The following is a 23912-nucleotide window of genomic DNA, read 5'->3' as shown; positions in this document are numbered from 1 at the left end:
GTGACTTTTATTATTTAACACACAGAAAATGATGCAAGGACACACAGTATGTAGCAAAAGAGTGTAGATAACAGTGGTCAACTATAAAAACTGTAAAAATGAACCTAATAACACAGACAGTGGGTGTTTATATAAGCATATATTTATAGCAGGTGTCAGAAAACCCAGCAGAAGACGTCATCTATCTCCAAACGCAGAAATGAAACCCAGGCAAATTCTGCCAAGTCACAGGAACTTCTTTAACTTGCCCCAGGTTAGGTGCCTGGGGCTGAAGCATGCCGTCGGGCCCCAAGGCTGGGCTCAGACTGGAGCTGTTGAGGGTTGGCTGGTGGGTGGCGCTCCTCCCTCGCAAGGGTAGTGGGGTTTTTCAAGGATGTCGGTCACCACCGGTACAGACTGTTTGTCCCACACTCCCTGGAGAAACAGATATATGATGTTTTTGATGTCTGATGTGTTGTTTGGTCCTAAAAAATTCAAATAATGACAAAAGCAGGCCCTGTCCTTGATATTTAGACAGCAGATTTTATTGATGTAATTGCCCAGTTGTCACTGAACAATGTATCACACATTGTGCATCTTCAAAAAATACACTCAAGGACATGTCTTTGTGGTGTGTGTGTGTTTTTTATGGGATGCAGCATTAAAACTGTAAAAAGGCTCCTTCTTTCCCCTTTCATAAACCCCCTGTTTCTCAACATTAGTAGTTTTTTTGGTTAAATAATTAATCTCAGTACAGTGTTAGTCAATTTCACAATCTAACATTGTGTGGGTTTTTTTATATTCCACAAATAATAATTATTATAATGAGTCAGTGGGTGTTTTTTCTGATTAGAATGGTGCTGATTATCTGCTACTACAGTGAAAGTGAAAACAGGGTGTATCATCAGGTGACAAGACACTGTTCTGCATTAGAAAACTCTTACAGTTTGTGTACTTGTGTTTGTGCCTCTCTGTGCTCAAATTATTGCTTTATTTGTTAATGCTGAGCAGATGGTGGGCTCCACTTAGATGAGGCTATGGAGGTGAAATGCCATCACTTCTCTGTAATAGGAGAGTAGGTGGCTGCCTGCTGTGAGGCTGTGGCTTTTGTTGCTGATTTCAGCTTTAAGTTGTCTTTGTTGAATTTCACAAGTTCCTGTAAGGAAGTGTATTGCTGCCACACCAGAAAAAGAAAAACAGAAAAGTATTATAACATAAAAAGTTGATCATTATAACAAGGTATTTTCACATTCTTACAACGTACACACTTATCACATTATGTTGCTTAAACAAGAAAGGATTTTTGGTATAAAGAGATATGTTTGTATGCCTAAATAACATGAAAATATTTTGTTTTCATGTCAGAAAGTCTTGTTATAAAGTGAAAGACATTTTGTTATAACAATCAACTTTTCACAATTCGTTGCCGTATTTTTGCTTCATACCTTTCTACCTTTCTACCTTTATAAAACTAAATTTTTTGCATGAGCTCCTTCCCACAGTTTCCACATGTCAAACAGTAGCTCCTGCCCTTGATATGGAGTATTGGCACCACCAAGACTAAAACTGTGACAGTCTGAATAAAAGCTGACCTGCTGCATTACTAGTTTATTTCACGCATGATGGGTTCTCCCAAAATATCTTGAAAACAGTTGTCTTTAAAATGCCTTCCAGTGGTGGCACCATTAATGGAATTCATGTCAGTTTATTTAAAGGCCACCCACTGTGGTTGAGCTTAAAGGCCCTGACAACCTATTTTCTCAATCAGCGTCGTAGTAAAAGTGATGGTGTCCCATGTTAACACAATGTTTTCTGCCAGGAATGAGACCAGTTTTAGTTCTTCTTTTTTTTTCTTCTTGTCTTTACTTTTCTCACTGGTTTGAATAATAATAGCTGCCAATGTTTTGTTTTTTTTCCCCAAAAGCATAAATTGTTGCATATTTAGTCATGAATATGTAACTTATAGAGAAATACCTACAATTTTACACCATATTTTAATGTTTTAAAGAAATAATTGAATGAAAACGTCACTATCTGCTCCTCAGTTTCCCTCATCCTCTGCCCTAGCCCCTGCCTCCTCCTCTCTATCCATGTTTGTCCCTTTATCTCCCCAGACCTGCCATTTTCCATCCGCCCACCAGATGTCCTCGGACTTTTTCCTGTCTCTATTTCCACCTGCACACCTGTTTTTTTAAATTATTTTTATCTTCAGTCACCTGTGCTTCCCTGCCCACTCACACACCTGTTCCCAGTTACCTCATCAACCCCAACCACTATTTAAACCTGCCGTCGTCAACCAGCACTTTTTTGGTTCGCCTGCTCATGCTCTATGTGCCTGCAACCTGCGTGTGGTACCCGTTGCCTGTCTGCTTTTCCACCCACTTGTCTGTAAGCCTCGTTTTCCTCAGTTTTCCTCACTTCATGAACTTGCCTCTGCACCTGTCTTGCTGCCTTCAGTGTGACAGAAAATGAATCACAACATATGAAATCAATGAATTGCATACTTGTCTCCAAACCTAGATCACCTATTATTATTATTATTATTATTATTTATTTATTATTATAATTTATTCTATCTTAGTTGTGCTCTTGATATACTTATTCAAATACTGGTATTTGTCTCATGTAGCTGTATTTGTCCTTTTTATTTGTACTTGCACAATTGATGTCACACTTAAAGAGGAAAGCTTTTTCTTACTAAAAAAAACCACCTTGATCAAGGCCTATACATGATTTGGAACTATTTCATTCTCTCTGATCCAAACATTTTGTGTGTGTTTATATTACAAGTTTAAAAGGTGTTGGTGCATTCAGTCTGAGCCCCCTTTCTAACTGATGTCTTTTGAACTGGTTTAATTGGTGGGTTGGCAGTCCATTGTAGTGAAACAGTGTTTGTGTGTGTGTGTGTGTATATGTGCATGTGTTTGGGGACTTACAGGAAAGAGGCGTGCAGTTGACTGGTTGCAGTGCATGGACATGGGGACCGTGTTGTATAGCGAGTCCAGCACTTTCGCAGTGAACACGTCCCATTGTAGCTGAGAATACTGCTCCGTCACACTAACCTCACCACACACACACTGGTCATTTCCATGGAACCTGGAGGGGAGGATGGGATGGAGTGAGGAGAGGGAGGTTGAAGGAAAGTCGATAAAAGAGGGAGGATGGAGCGAGATTGAAGCGGGGGGGGTGGATGGAAAAAAAGCAGTCAGAATTGACGTCAGGGGAACACAGTTTCAGTTTAAAAGGACAAAGCATCTGGTTCTTGAGATTAAAAGAAGTAATCACCACTCTGGTCCCCAGGAGCAAAGGAGAGAGAGGGGGTGGGAGGAATGCTGAATGATGAATGCTGAAAACAAAAATTGCTTAGTCACATGGGAGATGGAGAAGATGCTAAATGAACAGGAGAGAGTGAAGGACAAGAGGAGCAAGCAAATGATTTAAGGGAGAGAAAGAGTGAGAGAGAAAAGGTTTTCGTTTGTGTGCTACCTGTTAATCAAATTAAAGTATTTCTGCAGGTATCCAGGGTCAACATGGCTTTTGCAGAGCTCCAGCTGAGTCCGAGGGTAGTAGTGGATATAGTTGACACACATTTCCTCCATGATGCCAAAACCTCCCTGAGGAGATGGAGAGATTTGGTGGGAGATGGGAAAGGAGGTGAAGATATAGTGCAAAGAGAAGACGTAGGCATTAGAGAGAAGAGATGGAAGGATTATGAGATTGAAGGAAATATGAGTGAATTTGAAGATGGAGGGAGGAAAGAGACTAAAGAAGGCAATACTCAAGGTTATTTGTTGTTGAGAGGGCTCAAGGTGAACTTTTAGCATTATAAAAATAGTGCTGTGTATTGATAGTGAGCTGCTCACCACTGTAGGCTTGCTCCTGTCTTCTGTGTTATAAGTGCACTTAGTTATGAGGACGTCGCCCTGCAGGATCAAGCACAAACGCACCAGCAGTTCACCGTATTGTAAGATCAACAAAGAAGCCGAGGATAATTGAAGGCAACTGACAGATAAATTAATTATTTAGGAGAGCCAATGGCCAGTTTGCCGTTAAACAGAATGTTGCTTTGTGAAGCTCAGCTGCTGTGGTTTTTGTCTCGTCTGTCTCTGGGGAATTTTCCTATCACAGCACTGATTTTTACAGCCTGTCCCTATTTCCACTCCATTTAAGCACCTTATACAGCAGCATGGTATTCTAATTCAATACTTTAAATGCAAAGGGGGAGAGGAAAACGTGGGGCACAACCCTTCAGGAGTACTTGGCTGAGCTTGCAGAACAGCAAAATTTCCACTTTTGTCTGGATGTGAAATCTGCACCATGGAAAACTAAAACCAAAGAATAGTCACCGCTTTTGGTCATTTCAAACACACACAGTCATCAACTTTATACTTACAGGTAAAACATTCACCATTTTTCTTAGAACTCGAATCGTCTATATGAGAGAAGACAGAAACAAATACAGTAAATTTAAAAGCAAAACATAAATTTTTGGACTTCCTTGGTTCTTCTTTGGACATACATGTGGACATGAAAACACTATACTTCAGGCTGCAGCCTGTGTTGTGATTAGAAACTGCTGACAGTGATTTGTTAAAAGGTTTTTCAAAAGTCAAAATGGCATTCCTTGTTAACACTAGATATATTTCTACAAAGCATTCCCTTCTGTAGCATCTTAATTGTGTGCATAATTGGACACTTTGTGTACAATGCATTTATTTCACACACTGCGAGATAAAACACCGGTTGCTCTCAATGCTTTCCTCAGGGGCAGCTTTCATTAGCTGTGTGCGTGAAAAAGCCCATTAGCTTTGCTGGGAATGGTTTGATAAAGTCCTCATATGCCCTAATGAGACTGCAGGGTTTGAAACAACACCACCACTGCACAGGTACACTCAGATTAGTCTGACATCAACAGTAGCTGGAGATTGTATCAGGCAGTCTAACAGATGTCCTTCTCTTCTGTGTGTGTGTGTGTGTCTGTGTGTGTGTGTACCTGCCTCAGGATATTGCACATAAATAAAACACAGCAGATGTCAGCTGCTGACTCTTAACAATGTTAATGTTGCTGTGTGTCAGTTTTGATCTTGAGTTGATGGACTGGAGGGTTTTTGCTTTGTGGAGGAAGGTTATAGTGTGCTACACCTGATGAAGCCTAAATTCCTGACTCATAACAAATTCATGACTTATATACGCATCAGCCTCACTACTGAAGACTTAGAACTTGTATGTCTTTGACATGAGCCAATTGGCATACATTGTTTTCGATCTTTTAATGGGATTTGTTGATGATGAGAGGAATATAGAATAACGGCAGTCTAACCTTGTAATATTTTTGGCTTTTCAGGGCTTGTGTAGCACCATTTCTTGTCTGTAGCATGTACAGCACTGACCATCAAGCATTTCTTTGTAATATTCAACTTATGTAGCTAATATAGATCACCCACGGCAAAATCAAAGGCTAAATCTCCCTAAGACTTAATTATTATGAAAAGGTTTTTATTCTGCAGGTGCAGTGGAAGCAGCAAAAGCCAGTGTCAGTCTTCATTTCTCACTTTCCCGTTGAGGATAATCTTTGTCCCAGTGACACACAGATCACAGTGATGTGGAGTAAAACTCACTTGTATCTGATCTAATATGATCTAAGATGCAACGCACAAAGGTAGATCTCTGCACCGAGTTCCTCTGGGTGAGCTAGGCCCTGCTGTTTCTCACCTGGTAGTGTGTACTGAAGTGCTGGTCCTCCTGCACCACCTCCAGTTCTTTGCGTCCCCTCACCAAAACTGTCCTCACCCCACGCCCCGCCAGGTGGGTGTGCAGCTGGGACGCAAATATATTGATCCCTCCCGGAGGCAAAGCCTGGACAGAGAAACAGACTTTTGTTTTTAGGTCAAGATTTTTGTGCTGTGAGGACAAAGCTTAAAATATGCAGCACCCCAGCTGAAATATTCACCCGGCATCCTTAACATTTGAGTTTTTGCATCATAAATAATACAGTAAAGAATGATTTTGTATACATACAGTCTGGGTGCACTTGGAGGTGCAGTACCCGCTGAGGTAGAAGGTGTGTTGTTTGGGTGGGATGGCCATGACAGGAGTGTAAACGAGGCCGAGCTCCATGATCCCCGCATCGTACCGCCTCAGGCTGGGGGTGTAATGCAACCGAATCCCTGATGAGTCTTGACGGCCTGCATGTACAAAATTTAGAGCGTGTTGAAATATGTAAATATGTTTGCTAGTAGAACATATAAAAACATGATAGAATTATTTTTGCACTATTCCAGTCAGTGAGTATATATAAATGAAAGAAACATCTGTGGTTTTTAGGGGCTGTTCGTCTCCTAGAGCAACAAATGTAAGATTTGAGTCACAGAAAAAAATTCTAGGTGTTATGATGGTCACACATGCTGTTACATTTTGAATCACCTGGCATTTATATTGTGTAGACCAGCAAAGACAGCATTCTGGTTGTTCAGCCTACGAAGGAAAAAAATCACTGTAGCCAGGCAATATTCCTAAAATGTTAAGTGGTGAGTCTGGTCTTATTTCTGAGATGAGTTTGAAAATTCAAATCAAGTTGGTGCCCTAGTGGCCTTGGTGTTCAACTCCAGTACTTTTACTGCACATCATCCCCATCATCCTCTAGTTTCTTGCCGTCTCCCTATTGCATACTCTCTAGTGGAGTGGTACAGTGATGACGTATATTTGTAAGCCAACCCGGAAGTTAGCATCACCCTGGCTCCCTCGACAAAAATCCAATGGGATTTTTTTTTACTGGGTTTTGAATTACTGCAGAAAATAAGGTCTGTTACCAACTAAAGTTTGATAACTACACGCCGACAACCTCTGCAGTCTCATTTGGCCAGAGGAAAGTTTGGAGGAAGAGGTAAAAGGATGTACAAAATCTTAACAGAAAACAAGTCTAAAACAAGAAAAATGTGCAGAGAATTAGAAGATAGTCGTGTAGGAACTGTGCACATTGTAAGGTCAGATCAGGATAAGAAAGGCAACGTCTGTAGTGACTTTTACAGGCAAGATCAAAAGTTCTATCTGGAAAATTTTAAATGAATCACTCTGTTGAAGATAAGCCTGGGGCTTCTACAGCAAGATACAGAGAATCCTACTGCTTCTGCATGAGTGTAAGACAGAGTGATCTGAATACAGAGTGGTGTGTGTGTGTGTGTGTGTGTGTGTCTGTGTGTGTGTGTTTACATATGTACCAGATATAAGAAGAGGGTTGTGGTAATGGACCTCCAGACGAAGGAACCTTGAGGATCCTTTTCCACCCATAGGTAGCCCTGCATCAGGAGGATAGTAAAAGGCCTGCAAACACACACACACACACACACACACACGATTCATTATTATCCTCATTTATGCACAGCTGCTTTGAAGTTGTAGCAAAGGCCCTTCACATATTGTACAGATTATTTAAGGGCTGTTCAGTGAAAACATTTTTAGATTTTAGATTGAATATCCTCATATCCTGCTTTTTTGTTGTTATGTTCCAAAAGGCATTGTATTAGAGATGGAACAAATGTATTTCAGAGTGGGGAGGCCACTTGCAGTGTTTAGTGAAAGGAGCCAAGGTGTAATCACAACGTTAAAGGGCTAGTGCCCTGAGGCAAAAAGACATTAAAATGTCTCAAATTTTGGACCTAGATATCAATCATAAATTTTTGCATCCTTGCAACACAATAGGTCCCCCTTGTGCCATCAAAACAGCTCTGACCCATTGGGGTATGGGGCCTCTGGGGGTGTCTGGGGGTTTGTGGGGTGTTCCAACAAATTCCACAGATTCTCAATCGGATTGGGACATAGGGAGTTTGGACGAAACTTGGGCTCTTTGTCATGTTCTGAGCAGTTTTTGCAGTGTGGTGGGTGCACTGGCCTGCTGGGGGAGACCACCCCTGTGAAGGAGTGCTGTTGCCATGGGAGTGGGTGTGCTTGGACTGCAACAGTGTTTAAGTGTGTGGTATGTGTCAAATAACAACCATAAGAATGCCAGGACCCAAGATTTCCTAGCAGAAACATTGTATTGTGACGAGATGATCAATGTCATTCGCTTCATCTGTCAGTGGTTTTAATGTTGTGGCTGATCAGTGTATATCTGGCCTCTCTAAAATCTTGACGGGTGTTTTTCAAACTTCCAGAGGAGAAACTTTCATTTCACACACAGTAGGGTGTCTTCAAATCCAGTTGCAGGCTTCTGCAATCCACTTCAAACAAGTGTTCCATCCTCAGTGTCAAAGTGGTATATCGGAGGAATCACTATTTCATCACTCATACTCACCTTCTTGCCCATACTGCAGAGATAATAGGTAGCCTTGCTCTAAAAATAAAAAGATGCCTAGCCTACTCACAAACTCCAAACCACCCACAGAATTTAAAACTGAAACAGCAACAGATTATAAGACTGAAAGAGTTTTTAAACTGATTATGATACAGAAAACTGAACATTTACACATAGTTTTAAATCACTTTGCATCAGCTATGTTCTTTGTTGTATGCCTTCAGGTTTTTTTAAGCCTTGTGGGGATCTACAAGCTGGCTCAAAACCTGTTTATCGATTATTTCCAAACCGAGAAAGGTTGGTTCTTGTGTGGATGCACCCTCTGGGATACTGGTTGAACTCGTGAGGTCCATTTCCTCTGCCTTCCTGTGTCACTCCTTGGATTCTGAGTGTTCTGCTTATCATAACAAGAAAATAATTTTTGAGTCATCGTCGGCTCAATTGGTGAACTTGCTATTATCAAGGAAGCTTGATTTAATCCTGATTCATCATCTATGTCTTTACCTATTTCTGAGAGAGGCCAACCTTAAGCCACTTCTGCTGATACAGTATCTAAAGGAAGAAAGACCTGTTTTATTCAATCTTGCTTTAATGTGTAACAGTAAAATCCTTAGAGACTTTTTCCCCTACGTACACGGACTTCTTTTCCTCTGGTGCTGGCCTCTCTCTTTGCACTCTGATAGTGTTGTACATTATTGCTCCTCTCCTCTTTCAAACTTCATCAACTATATTTTTCCATTCTCTCTCTCTCTTGTTTTGTGTTTTTTGCAAGGCCACATTTCCCTTCGGATGCAGTGTCGGGGAGAATGAAACAACACTATTAAGAGGTGATGAAAGAGGCCTGAATATTTCCCACCTAATCTTGTCTTCACAGCTCACAGCTCACAGAAGGCATCCTGCTTGTTTTTGTTTGGCTGGCAGATAATCCAATCAGAGAGGGGCCAGGCTGGCTGTGATACAGTGGGGAGCAGAGCAGAGAAATATGGTGACAGGCTCACCGTCCCCTGTCCTCTTTGCTTTATGTGACTAGCGGGCTGCTCGCTCGCTCGGTCAGCTGGCTGGTTGGTAGTAGTGGTATGTAAGTGGGGTGATTTAAAGCATGATAGATGACTGGCTGAATGACTAGTTGGCTGACTATCGATGAATGACTAGTTCAAAAGAGAAAACAGGTGCACTTCTCCTGCATTGAACTTGTCAGTAGGTAACTGCAGCGTACTTGTTTGAAAACTGTCCTCACCTAAAAAAAAAAAAAAAGGAAGACTCCATAGGTTATCTATGCGAACCTTTTATTGTTAGGTAGCCATAGGGAGGAAGACGTCAGATGACATTGTTATAGAGCTGTATGTATATTATTTTAACCATGACGATGAAGGTCTAAGCCTTAGCAAAAAACTATGATTTTTCCTAGGAATGGGAGCTGCAAATTAGCTTAGGCTATAAACGCTGGTTCATGCATATACATATCTTGATTTTTTTCAGTTAACTGTTCAACTATATTTTCTGTAAATTTGATTTTGCTGCTGTAAATGCACAAAAATCTCAAGAATTATAATTTACAAGAATAAAACTGCCTTGGTGAGTTGCTACGGCTCTGCTGACTGCTTAATGATGTAGTTAACTTTATAATTGACAGAAAGCTGCAGAGAGAATGCAGCCATGATGAAACCCTTTGTGGATCGGTACCTCAGGTACATGTGGATTCATTCATGTTCATGTGTGAACTTGAGTGTCCATGTAAGCAAGTTTGTGAATATTTGCATGTGAGTGTGCTTCCTACACACGGACTGTCTCTGAGCTCTTAATAGACTTGTGCTGCGTGTGGGATCATCTTTACAAGATTTTCTTGCTCGCAGTTCTAGGCTCGGTTATTACTATCGTAGGAGTATTTGTTTATCTCTTATAATAGATTCAAATACTGGACCAAAATCAAGCTTTATTCCAGTTCTCTCTTTCAATTAAACACCTATAATGTGTATTAAAAAGCTTGACTATGTATATGTTTATTTTACATATAATGGTATTTGTGTGTGTTTGCTCCTCTGTTTACATCTTACATCTCGGAACAGTGAATACAGTCAGTGGAGAGTCCTCATAAAGATAGAAGTATGGGTGTCTTTTTTCCATCATACCTCAGCACCCATAGCCCATGCGGCTAGAACGTGGCGGCAGAAGTTGAGCTTGCCCGGCTTCATCTTGTCATCACAAGAGCCGCTGTAGTCTGGAACTTGGCGGATATCCGGAGAACACTCAAACACCTCTATGTGATGCACGATGGCCTCGTTACCTGGAGTTATCACTGACTCATACTGACAGAAACAGAGAGAGAAAGAGAAAGTCGTGTTGTTTTATGTATTTTCACTGCTAAAACTTGTGGGACATTTGCTACCTCAGAATTTTATTTATATTATATGTGAAATACCATTACATATCTTATCCTGCTGTATGTTTTGTACTGGGTCTGTTCACATTTAATCACAATAACTATCCCAGATCTGTTTCTCAGTGGAAATATAAGGATGCAAGGTGTTATGTTTCTTCTCTCTAACCATGGCAATTCAGCTCATGTTTTGTTTGGCCCAGCTGGCAAATAGGGAGCAGTAATAGCTCCCTGTACATGATCTCCATCTAAAACACCCACTCCACTGTGTGTAAATAAACTCTAAAGTTAAGTGTTTCTATTTTCAGAGGCGTTTATACCATAACTATGTGGTTTTTGGGCATGTTTTCAGGCAACTTCTGGATGAAGCACCAGTAGGTGGTCTCCTGATTTGGTATGATGACATTTGGCGCCACGACATCCAGCGTCTGTACATCTGGAGGCAGTGTGGGAGATGGTGTGTCGGGCCGCAGCATCAGCACCCTCTGTACCCCTGTGTGGATCCGGGACAGGTTCAGCTGCTCCAGAGAGGCAAGTGGTTGATCCAACAAGCCATAGATGATGTGCACAGTTCCCTCCTGACCAATCAAAACAATGAAAAAAGAAATGGATACAAAGCAGAATGTGAAGAGCTAGGCTGTGTTTCAAATCAGTAGTCTCTCATGATTATTATTTGCGTGAGAAGCCTACCAAGGCAAACACAACTTTTCATTATGTTGTCATAGTGATGTGCATTGGTTTTGTGTCTGGAACTTAGCGGTCTAATGTGGTACCATGGAAACCATAATCATTGTAATGAATGCTTCAGTGGAAATTGTGCTGATTATTCCAACTTTCTGAGTATTTTATCTCCACACCTGAAACCATGAGCTCTCTCTCCGTGATTACTCGTGTTGTTTTTTCTCAAACGCACCAAACACAGCAGTAAAAATAACGCAGACACACACCCTCCCACTCACACATGGGCCCTCTCATGTACACACGTACAGTGCAATTACATTGTGTCCTTCTTTAGGCCACACACATGACATGTGTGCACTCACACACCATCTTTCCCACCATCCCCCGCGTGTTATATTCTCCTTCTTGCCACCTGTTAACTGTCAAGTTCAGTCAGTTCAGGGCTGACAGACGTTTTTTTTGGCTTGAGGCCGTATGCGACATATAAAGTGTGCTTGCCCTTTACATGCACTCGGGACAGAGTGGAGAGGTAACATAAATGTAGAAATCAGTCGAACAGTATTTGACTTGCATGGCAGCTTTCAAGTGCAGTTCAAGGTGCTTTAGAGGCGACGAATTAGCAGATTAATAAGCAGAAAGATAAACAGCAAAATAACGGGAGACTACTGACTGCAGAAAGAGAATCACCTGATGCTTTAGCCAGTGATCTTAAAAAAGAACAAGAGCTAATTCTACGAGCAGTTCTATTCTACCTCCAGCAGTTCACAGCTCATACAAGATGACCAAACCTCTCACAGGTTCTCCAAAAAACAATTTATATTTACTCATACTCTGAAGCTAACAGACCCACATCCTCCTCCTCACACTCTACACACCTCAATGAGGTAGTCTCTGGGATCACAGGTGCTGAACGGTCTCTTGAAGAGCAGGTGGAATCCATCTGGTTTCTGTTTGGCCTCGAGCAACTCGTAGTCTTGCTGGCTGTCCAGTGAAACACGACCCTCGCTGTCGCTCCATGCATCCTAAGGGAAAAGACACATACAACATGAGAAATCAAACCTATAGATATAGTAGACACCAAATAGACCCAACACAGACTGAACTTTAAAGAGCATGTTGTTATCACACATAGTCATGATTTCAAGTGGCACAATATTAGACTGTGGATAAACTTATCTTAACAAGCTTGTTTCCATTTTAAAACAGGTATGGAGGATGTAGTGGAGGGAAACTCATTGTTCAGCCATTAAATTTCAGGGGATCTGTGTGTCCATGTAAACCAGTGTACTTTAAAATCAACACAGATTGACACAGTTGACAGTGGATTATGATAAAGTTAATAGATAGATAAATAAAAGAATAAATAAATAACTGTGGCATTCCGTGTTGTGAAACCTCCTCAACCCAGTGTGCAAGATTCTCCTTCTCTGCCAGCAGGCTTTGCAACAGCTCAGTCTATCTGCTTCTGTTATGTTTCTCACATTCATATCTGTCCAGAATAGCACCTAAGATCTCTCCCTTTATTTCTGTCTCCCTCTCTGTCCCTCTTATATAACTGTTCTGCACAAACTGCAAAGATTTTGAAGCCAACAATTTTCAAAATACAATCAGTATATATAAATCTAAAAAAAAAAAAAAATATGGGGGCAATATACAGTATGTATTATGTGTGTTACATACCTGTGTGGAGCGTACACTAGCTATGACCTCAGGAGATAACTGAGAGGCAGAGTCATATCGTGACTATTTGATTTAAAAGATGTTCTACCAAGTTCTTCTGCTAAACTTTGAGGGATAGTAACAGGAAGAGGGAGTTTCATTCTGAAAGATACTGTTTCAGAGTGCATACTTGCACATTTGCATATTTGCGATAGATCTGAAAAAAACTTAAACTTGCAGCAGGGTATTATTTATTGTCCATCGTCCCGAGCTTGAGCTGTGGTTTCCAAAGAGTACCACTGCTCCATTGTGTCCAGAAACTGTCAAATACAGTGCATTGCTCCCTAGAAATTATCAGCATGTCTCATGTTTTACTAAACTATATATTGGATGACACTAGAAATACTGTATATAGCTGTAAATGTGCTTCAAGTCACACCTAACTAAAGGAAAGAAGTGAATGGAAAAGAAAAACTTTTAGCGTTATGTTTCTGGTTAAATTCCACATGCAAAAAAAATTCAAGAATTCAAGTCTCCTTTGCCTGATTTGAATACATTGATTTAAAAAGGGATTTTAGGAGTCCCTGAATGACAGAGCATGTCTAAAAAGTGCCTGGCTTTTTGCAAAGTAGTGTGTGTGTGAGAGAGAGAGAGGGAGAGAAAGAGAGAAGACTGTAACACATAGCACAGCAGTGACCTTTCTTCTGCTGGTAATTTTGCCCTCCCGAGGAAAGAGAGACAGATGGAGCAAGGGGAGAAGGAGAGTCGGATAGCAGGGAGGAGATCAATTTAACAAGGAAATACTTCACAAGGATGTGAGTGTTACATTATGATGGTTAGATTTTAAACTGCACTGATGTGGTACACTGGGATTTGGGTAACTAAAGGGAAACAAGGCTGAAATGAATGTGAGGATCAAAGCTACTGTTGAACACGCATCAGAGTTTTTACTAGAAAAAATAATTACATTAAATTTAAAGTGAAAACAAACCATATCCCCAAATCAATTCTTTCATGTCATTTATGTACAAACATTTCCCCAACCAATCAGATATTGGTAGATACAGTCTCTTTTTATTTTATAGAACACAACACTCCCAGACAAACGAAGAAAAGAAAAGGTCTTTCCAAATAGGAAGACTCAGAATTGATATTGGGTAATTTTTTTTAACTGCAGTGAATTAGTATTCACCCTGCTCGCCTGTTCTCATTAATATTTTCACATAAACTGTATCGCAACACTAAAACAATGGACAGAAATGCAAATGAACAGGAAGGTAAATTGGATTTTTATAGCAAGATAAAAGGTTTTCCCCTGAAAAAATGAACAGCAAGCTTCAGAAAAAGAAATCTGAATTGGATTTGTGTGTGGCAAAATGAAAATGAGGCATTTTACACATCTCAATCAGCAGAGGATTCAATTTTGATATGCTAATACCTGCTAATGATTCCCTGATGAACTTAAGCTATTAGTGCAGTTTGAGCGATTTCCAATTAGCAGGGGCCGATAACATCCTTTGTGACTGTGTGATCATGACGCAAGCTGTCCGCCAGCTCCTCGTGCAAAAACACCAATCTCACGCCCCGGGGGCCACAGAGAGATGGGGAACACTGAGAAAGAGAGAAACCTCCACTCCTTAAAGACTTTCATGTAATCTCTGTACATTTGTGGATTTGACAAGTGAATACAGAGAGAAATTTTTTGAAGAGAGAGACTTTTTCAAACCTTCTGTGCTGGACATCCATGTCTTTTTAGAAATCAGTCTGATTTTTTATGATTTCAAACACAAATTCTTTTAAGTTCAGTCATTTGAAAGACCAATTAAGGCTTACCCCAAAGTAGCTCTTGGTCCCAGAGTCCCACAGCACCACAAGGTCAGCGTTGGTCAGTTCCCCGCGGTCGGACATCCCCAGGACCACGCCGTATCTGAGCTTTGCGACTCTCAGCTCCATGTAAATCTCCAGGTTGGTGTAGCTGATGTTCCAGGACAGCTGGAGCTCCCCGCGAGGGTCAAGGGGAACACGGAAGGGCATAGGGAGAGGCGGGAGAGGGCTAGAGGCATTCGATTTGAGGCTGGACACGTTGATCGCATTGGTGGGTGCCTGGTACGAAGCCACCAAGATGACCATTAGAGCAGCCAGGGCGGTGAAGTACATGATGGTGACGTCCTGAAGGCGAAGGTTCCTGTTGAAGATCCTCATAGCCCTCGATGGCAAATCTCAATCAGTTTCGGTGTACTGGCAGACAAACACTCTTTATTTTTTTCTTCACTTATTTTGTCTCAGCAGAGTTGTTTTGGAGTTCAATCCAAAAAGTTGTGAGGAAAGTTTTTCTCCCGTGTTGTTGTAACAATGCTTTAACTCTCCAAACTCACTGGTCTTGTCTGCCTTGTCAGCTCTGCTCTCCTTTTTGGCCACAGTGGACTCAGTATCTCCCTTGTAGTGATCAGGTGCAGTTATTTAGGCTTGTCTTCCCATGTTTTCTATCCTCTCAGGCCCTCATTTTCTGAAAAGTTTGACTTTCTTTTGAGTATCACTAACTTTCCAGTCTTTAGGTTTCTCTGTTTTCAAGTCCTTGTGGGTATTGTCTCTTTCCTCTGAGCAACTGCTCTGTCTCTCTCTGTCTTATCCCACCAACTGGGTTTTAAGAGACCCCTCCCTTCTGAGTTGTCTGTTTTTATCCAGCCTAATGGCATTACATTTGTTGAGGAAAATTGGATTGTATTCTTTAAGCCCTGAGGTCAACCATGATTCTGCGCATCTGCCAGCTCCTAATTGATCCAAATTCAACCATGGACATTATCAATGACAATCGGCTTCAACTAACTTAGCTTTATTGTTCGCTCCATCTCTGTCTTTTTTGCTTTGGTGAGCATGCATCATACATTTCCTTGACCACTTCCTGACAAAAAGTATTCTGAGCACTATACTTCCCACTTGGCTTTTTTAGATATTTGATTCAAAATGGTTTTAGGGAGCAGGAAGCAGTTGTGAAGGCGTAAACAAGGCCTTAATGCATTATGCCCTTACCTTAAGCCATCACCTAAGGCTATGGAGGACCTAATCAAAGTGTCAATTATGGGTTTCAAAAGCAAGAGGGACACATTCAGGTTGGTTTAAAAGGTTAGCATAGCCCCTGTGGAAGTGTGTGTGTGTGTGTCCCTGTTTTTGTGTTTGCATTTGTTGAAAAAAACGATTAGTTACATTATACAAATGGATTTAGGACTGATATTTAAATAAAAATGAAATACTGATCCTTTCCCCACCCTCTACACACATTTGAGAACTAATGAAAGTTGGGTGGGGAATGCAGAGAGATTGTTGGAGGGATATGGTTCTATGTCAGGCTAGTTCAAATTGTTGTTTTGATTTAATCCAAAAGTATTGAAAGAACAGGTCAACCCTTTGAGAAATATGCTGGGAAGTTTGGGAAATATATGCATTAAAAAACAAAGTGAGGAGTATGTGCTAAGCATAGTTTAGCTTAAGGTCTTTCTGAATGTAATGCGCCACCGTCCTGTAATTACCCTATCATTACCGCTCAGCTAAACTTCCATAGTGTTGCTTTGAAGGCCCTGCAGACCCATGGCTGTGTTTGCCATTACTCTGACTATATATACCTCTGTGGTTGAAGTTGGTTGGAGATATGCAAGGAATACTGTGACTTTACCAAACTACATGAACTAATAATGATAACACTGTAAACTGTTCCACCCAGGAGAGCGAGGAAGCTGTCAGTCAAACAACCTGTCCACACCCACACAGTCTTGAGGAGCGGTCCAGTCAGGCAACGTCGGCAACATTTCTCAAACCTGCCGTCCAACCGGAGCATAAAAGGTATGGTCACATTACATTTCCAAATGTTTGCTCCATTCACAGCTGTTGAAGCCAGAACAGTGGACAAAGTCAAGAATGTGTCTCCTGTTTTTCTGCTTCTCGCACAAGCAGATTTACATGTCGGAGTTCACCTTTGTTCAACTTTGACCGTTTTCAGTCAGCAACAGAAACACACAAGTGGAAAAGTTACTATTCAAGTCTTTTTATTATTCACCATTTTTAGTACAATGTCAGACTACAAAGTAACGTTGCTCTCACACCCGTCTTTTTAGCATTTATCCCGTGAATAATATTCATCTACAGTATTACCTGCATCAGAAATATGACATCACTTCCTTTTTGGAGCCAGTGGCAGGGAAATTTTGTTGAACAGTAACGTAAAGTGACAGCAACTTTGAGTCCACCATGTAATTTCAATGAGAGGTGGGAAGGGTGGAGTCACCCTGGCAGCAATTTCCAAACTGGGAGAGGACATCAACAGAATTTTTATTTGCATTGCTGACAACATTCGTACTTGAGATAAAATTATCCATATGCATTGGGAAGCTCATCATGAAATGAGCAGCAGGGTGAATGCAAATTCTGTGTGTGTTGGATTAAATTTTGTTCATGACGTCAAACCACTGATTCCTTTTTGCGGACGAGGCTCATAAAGAGAAAGGTTTGGATTTTGAGCAGAAAACAGAGAGAGCAGAACAGAGAGGCTGGTATCGTGTTGGTTAATGTAATAAAGACCGTAAGTCCCTGAGGCAAACAGAGATCTCTGTCCTTCTAATGTCTCTGGCCTTAACGTGAGGCTGAGTAATCTTCTCTCTCTCTATGTGTCTCTGTATCTGTACAATAATTGTTTCTTTTTATCTTCTGCGTCGTCACATTTCTACCTTTTCACAAGTCTGCCACCTCTCTGTCACACTGCTCTCCATTACTGCTGATCACCCACTCTCTCTCACTCTCTTCCTGGCCTCTCATTTCTCTTACATGCACACTTATCTTTCTGCTGCTGCTCCTGATGTGTCAGCAAACACAAACAAGATGAGACGCCGTAAAGACGGCTGTGATCTGGAGGGAAAGAGAGAGAGAGAGGAGGGAGGGGGATAGAATCTGGGGGTGGGGGGATGGATGGGGAAGAACAGATTTAGGGAGAGAATGATGGGCCCTGGTGTAATCATGTCTGTGGGTGTGTTTATGCAAAAAGCCTGGGGGTATATGTGACATTATCCTGCCTAGAACAATCCAGATATTGCCCCCAAAAACCTTCCCATCATGCATTGCATTCAGTTTGGGACAAGCATATGCATGGACACACAGAAAGTCACACAGATGCTAAAAATAGTTAGAAATTTACGCTCCAAATGATCCATAGCTTAACAACACAGTGTACATATTTTGTGGCAAGTGTTACTGTATTCTGTTACTTTAAGGTCTGTGTTGCATTTAGGGTCTGTTTGCATTGTATTATATGTATAATATAGTTCAGTGCTATACGTTAGTCCTGCAACATGTTTGTCTTTTACAGCATCAGAGATACATTCAGTTCAAACGCAATTATTGTCAGGCTTGCCATATACTTTATATTTCCCTCTCATTTACATAGAATGGGACAAAATAACATTACAGTAACACCTTTCAACACAACGATTTTAATAGAAACAGAACCTGAACCCCCCATCTGCTTATCTTGATGAACTAATGCCCAACATTTGTATAACTACATAAATTAGATTTTACATCAGTATTCTGGAGATTTTGTAAAAATGTATTCTACTTTTGGATAGAAACCTGGATATATTTTGATTAACACAAAAAAAGGATATGTCTTAGTTGATGTTGTACTTAAACCAGCCAATGTAACATTTGCTGAACATCAGCCATTGCGACCGTAATCTCTACTGACAGGATAATAGCAATGGTGTGTAAATGACTGAAGTAATGTAAGTTACACCGCAGTTAGCATTGGTTAACATTAGCTAACATAGTCGCCACAGGCTATTGGTTGTACTAGACTAAGTAAAGCTGTAGCAACAAAGAGCAAGGATGTGTTTTATTTCTTATGAATTCACAAGGAAACTGTGCTATTTCTTCTTTCTAAAGTTACACAGCCTTACTTTACAGTGGGTGGTGCAAATTCCTTACAATTTTGCAAATATTCAAACCAACTTAACATGCAGTGAACTTGTGTTGCTTGAGGCCCCTGGAGTCTGGGGCCCTATGGCAGTGCCCTCTGCCTGTTTGGTAATCCAGCTTTGACCAAAAGAATATACACAGTTGCAATAAATAATAGCTTAATTTAAATTCTGCCATTAAAGCTTATTGTATTTTTATGTTAGCTGACCATTAGCCACTCTGACATACCTCACCCTGCTCGCATGTGCGTATACAGATAAGAGCAGAATTCACCCCGACATGACCAATCCAACCATCTCATTCTCTCCTAATATAAATATTTCAACGCTGCACACTCTCAAAAGTGCACTAATCTCCACTTCTGTGAGTTTGAATAATGAATGCAATAAAAACTCACACCGCTCCTCTTAACGTTGCCTCAAACTGCCCCTCGTCTGATCTGAATAGGAGAGGCGAGCAGTTGTAGGGTTGGATTGGATAATTAGAGGAGACGATGAGTGAAGAATTCTGAGACAGAGAGAGAAAGTTAGAGAGGGAGAGACAGAGGAAGGAGAAGTGAGTGGTGGAGGCTGACATAAGGGGGAGACTGTCTTGACTGGCGTAAAGTTGGAAACTTCAGATCCATGAATGGATTACTAATATGCCCTGTAGTCAAAAGGTAGAGTGATAGAGGCAGAATGAAAGGACAGGAGACAGAGGGAGGTACAAAGAGAGAAAAATGATCCTTCCAGGGACAGTTGTGTCCGTTGTCCTAATGGAATTTAATGAACGTTTTGTTCCAGACAGAGGGGCCAGTTTGTTTTTCCACCTTGGCTGAACCTTGGGCAGAGGACAGGTGTAATTTTTAATTATCTTTATAGAGTTGGCTGTCACATATGCATATAGCTGGGGTGATTAACAGTTGTGACTCTAAGTGGGAAGTTTAATGGATCCACTCTAAATGCTGCAGCAGCTTCTTAATGGGTGTTTGGGGGGGGGCATAGTGAAGGTTGACTTTCAGGTTTAGGCTACAGCACTGTGATGGCTGCTGCTGAGACATTTGAGAGAGAGTTTGTCTAAGGACACAGCTTCCTTTTTTTAATATGAGGAAATTTCCAGCCACATCCCCCTACTAACAGCAGCCTTGCATGTCTTTAAGTCCTTCCAAACGCACACAGCTTCCATACTTCTGCATGGAAATCAAGACAGACCTCATCCTCCTTCCTCCCTCTCTCCTGTCCTCTCTCCATCACCCACAGCCAATCTGAGCCTGTGACTAAAGCGCCATCTCCCAGGCTGTTCACTCCAGGCTGCATCTACTCGCTGGGTCTGCAGGCGCTAAGAGCCACCTCTGGATTTTTTTAAAAGCGCATTTCGTTCGTCTCCGCGCAGCTCCGTACCTCGCTCTGCTGGAAATCGGCAATTACTCGTGAGGTCCAACTAACCCGTGCATCAGATATAGAGTAACCTGTATTTTCTGGGACATAGAGAGCTGCCGACAGACTTTGTAGCATCCCCCCAACCACCACCACCCTCCCTGGAGCGACTGACCAGCTCGCTTTTTGTCAAACATGGGATGCAATGACAGAAACGTACAGAAGAGGGAGGAGATAGATAAATAGATTGACAGAGAGAATAGAAAGAAAAGGAAGCGTGCAAATAAAAGGGGGAAAGAAACCCCACGTATATTGGCCACGGAACCCTGGATCAGAGCTACAACGAAATATCTGACCTCGACCTCCTCGGACGGTGGAAAGAAACTGGTTGTTGAAATGGAGATGTCGAGATTTTCTATCATCCCGTCTCCTCCTCCAACACACACGCTGCCGAGGCTGATGATGATGATGATGATGTTTGCGTAGGAGTGTTTTATTTTGCAGGCAGCGTTGGTTAACCAGTCTCTACTGTTCAAACAACTCCAGACAAGCGGTGGATGGAACTGTGCGTGTGGCTGGCTGCCTGCTCCAAACACATCTCCGAGAGATCTCATTATTATCACTATTATTAATATTCTTATTATTGGGGCATTTTTGTCGCCTTTGGAGTGTTTTGGAGTTCTCTTTCTGCGAGCCTGGAATTGGACAGAAAATGTTTTGCATGCGAGTTAAGAGCCTGTCGGGAAAAGTAGTCTAGAAAGAGAGAATACTTACGAGGACGCATCTTCTGTTTTGTTTTGCGTGTGTATGTGTGTGTTTTTAATGAACAGCTAAAGAGGATCAGGTCCGGCAGGGGGGGGGGGGGTTATTTTGACTCAAGTCGAGCTCCTTCTCTACTTCGGCGTTTTTGCTGATTACTTTACAGACACTGGGGACTTTTTCTTTCTTTCTTTCTTTTTCTTTGTTTTTTTGGGTCATAGGTCTCATTATTCAGTGACTGAGGTCGACACAAACCCAAAACCCAGCAGAGGTCAGGACCTGAGCTCCGAGGAGCCACCACTACCCCTAGATGTGACCCGGAGAATTCCTCTTATCTCTGAAGGTAAGAGTCCTCAGCCTGCAAGGAGAGGAGGCTCGTCCTGTTCTCCGTTCACTCTTCCTTACACTGGATTTTTCGATTGGTCTCAGTTGCAGCAAAACAGATGCATCTGCTTGTCAAGTCATGCACTGAAAAGTTGGCTGTTGGCTGCATGGTAGAAAACAGATATGATTCATTTCATGGATAGATAGATAGATAGATAGATAGATAGATAGATAGATAGATAGATAGATAGATAGGTGGATAGGTGGATAGATGGATGGATGGATGGATGGATGGATGGATGGATGGATGCTTGGCAGAAAAGCAGAGCATTCCAGAGTTTCTCATTTCAGCACCATGGACAGAGCCACACTGGTCTCATTGCAGGAGGAGTCTGCTTTTCATCTCTTTATTTCAGCCAGAACATGTATAATTGATTATATTCCATATTCCAAACACTCAGTACAATATGTGTAACAGAGAGTGTTTCTATAAGCATAAACTCAAATATGGACAAGATACAGCAGTGGATAGGTAGGTAGAATTAACAGATACAGATATACAAACAGGCGGAGAGATGGATGAGAAAGAGAGGAGGCTAAAGGCAAGGGAGAGGTTCAGTGCCTTTGTATGACAGACTTGCTGGCTGGCCGGCTCGCCACATGCTGACAAAACAGCATGGCTCGTGAGCCACAGCTACTGTCACCAACTGTTAGCCATGGTCACATCCAAACTGTTCGCTCCAGATATTTTTAGGAAAGGGGTGGAAATGCATCTCAAGCAGCATTAAGGCCGTGCAACGCTAAAACATTCCACTGAATGCGGTTAAAATGCCAAAAAAATATTTTTAGGCAACCCACCCCTCCACCCCCACCCCCCTATCGGGTGTTTTGGAAACATTGTGGTGGATGAGGTAACAGCTTAACAGCTAGAAAATATGAACCCACCAGTGTAGCCAAGGAAGATTAAGTTGCAGCTACTGTTTTTAGATTTGATGAGAGAAAATGTTTCCTGTCTCTAAAAACAGCACAGGGAAACTTGAGGAATTTGGATCAGGAAATTTAGGCCCCCAAAAAGGGAAAGGGAACATTTTGCACAACCTGTGTAATAAAAATAGAAAGAAATACTGAAGATCTGACTCATTTTTAGTTTTTAGTTTTTTTTGTAGTGATGAGCACATCCTTACCTCTGTGGCTAATGTGTCATAAAAGCAGCTGGGAATGGTTATACATAAATAAAGACATAAATGAACCTGAATGTTTGCTACTAAACGCACTCTCCTACTGCCCACACTGGAAAATAATGGGTTTCAAAATATAATTAAAGTAATACAACATCTCTACCTGTTAGAGTATCAAAACTCCAGTGTGCTGTTTGACAGAGCAGGCGTCTATTATATACTTCAACTGCACAAGGAAGAATAATATTTACTCATCTCTGCTGTGCTCGTGTATCACCAGAAGTGATTCTGAGTTATTGATTCTAACATCTAATATCTTGCATTTGTTTACCCTAAATGCCTCACCTCCCTTCCTCATGCACTTAAAAGTTTGAAAAAAAATCCCACCTCATCCTCCAAAATCATTGTTACCACATATATATTTTAAATGCCCCCATGTAGGGCATGAGGGGTTACTATATCTCGACCCAGGTAAACACCTGTGGGACCTGTGTCATCATCAGAAACACCAATGAAGGGATATCTTTTGGAGGGATGGTGTTCATCCTCCTTCTGAGAGGCCGGTGGAGGTCCAGCACATTATTCTAAGATGCTTAACATAGGTTTTTCCTGTAATTTGCCAGAGGGAAAGAGGGCTGAAGTTGGGCTACTTAGATTGAGTCACTGCTGTATGCACATTGAGCTACAGTCAGTTAAGCTATGATGTCAGAGCTGTTCTTCATATCGTATCATATTACCCAGTCTAAGACGGTATCACCGAAAGCTAGTAGAGCGAATGACAGCTGGGACCACATTCATGTGGTGGTCTGACAAGAAAATGAGTACACACACACATACTGTGGTTTTAGAGGCCCTACAACAATGAAAGACAAGGAGGGGCTTGCGTTCCCATGGCGACTTCCTCAGTGACCCTTGCAACAACCTTGGCCCCCTGGGAGATCAGTCATACTCCTGCGTGCATGCACACACACACACACACACACACACACATACACATATAAACACAAACACACACTCAAGTACCCCTCAGAGCGTGACTATGAGTGACTGTGTGTTACTTGTCTGCCTGATGCTGCTGCTGCTCTACCAGCCTCTCAGTCATTACAGCAGGAGAAAGAAGAAGAGGAGGAGAGAGAGAGAGAGAGAGAGAGAGGGAGTTGAAGGACAAGCAGATGAGTAGGATGTAAAAGCAAATTTCAAAGACAGATGGGTAATGAAAAAATATGAAGAAAGGTGTAGAGAAAGGAGCGCATATAAAACAGGGAGCGAGGGATGGAGAAGAAGAGGAGGAGGGACGGTTTGAATCGTGGTAGAATAGTCAAGTGTGAATACAATTACAGAGGCAGCAT

General features: G+C 41.6%; 2 protein-coding genes across 4 annotated transcripts in view; one reads left to right on the top strand and one right to left on the bottom strand.

Moving 5' to 3' along the window:
- Positions 1-148: 148 nt before the first annotated feature.
- On the bottom strand, positions 149-15623 carry dbh (dopamine beta-hydroxylase (dopamine beta-monooxygenase)). Its single transcript, XM_018670467.2, has 12 exons — positions 14820-15623; positions 12203-12349; positions 10967-11224; positions 10399-10575; positions 7197-7299; positions 5998-6164; positions 5692-5835; positions 4373-4411; positions 3843-3902; positions 3466-3593; positions 2916-3075; positions 149-414 (listed from the first exon to the last, which is right to left on the bottom strand). The coding sequence occupies exons 1-12, from the start codon at positions 15186-15188 to the stop codon at positions 301-303; spliced, it is 1866 nt and encodes a 621-aa protein (XP_018525983.1). The 5' UTR covers positions 15189-15623; the 3' UTR covers positions 149-300.
- Positions 15624-16703: 1080 nt separating this feature from the next.
- Positions 16704-23912, top strand: part of fam163ba (family with sequence similarity 163 member B, genome duplicate a) — a 28337-nt gene continuing 21128 nt past the window's right edge. Inside the window, exons 1-2 of one of the 3 annotated variants that reach the window (XM_051072874.1) lie at positions 16704-16823; positions 21283-21404. The gene's annotated coding sequence lies outside the window, so the exon portion shown is untranslated. Of the gene's footprint in view, positions 16824-19830; positions 21405-23912 lie in introns of those variants that run through there. The other 2 variants (XM_018670469.1, XM_018670468.2) reach the window with 2 other exon arrangements.

Source organism: Lates calcarifer, linkage group LG9, assembly GCF_001640805.2.
Source record: "Lates calcarifer isolate ASB-BC8 linkage group LG9, TLL_Latcal_v3, whole genome shotgun sequence".
NCBI classification, from domain to species: Eukaryota; Metazoa; Chordata; class Actinopteri; family Centropomidae; genus Lates; species Lates calcarifer.
Note: the sequence above shows the minus strand (reverse complement) of the source record. Positions and strands in the feature narration are given on the sequence as shown.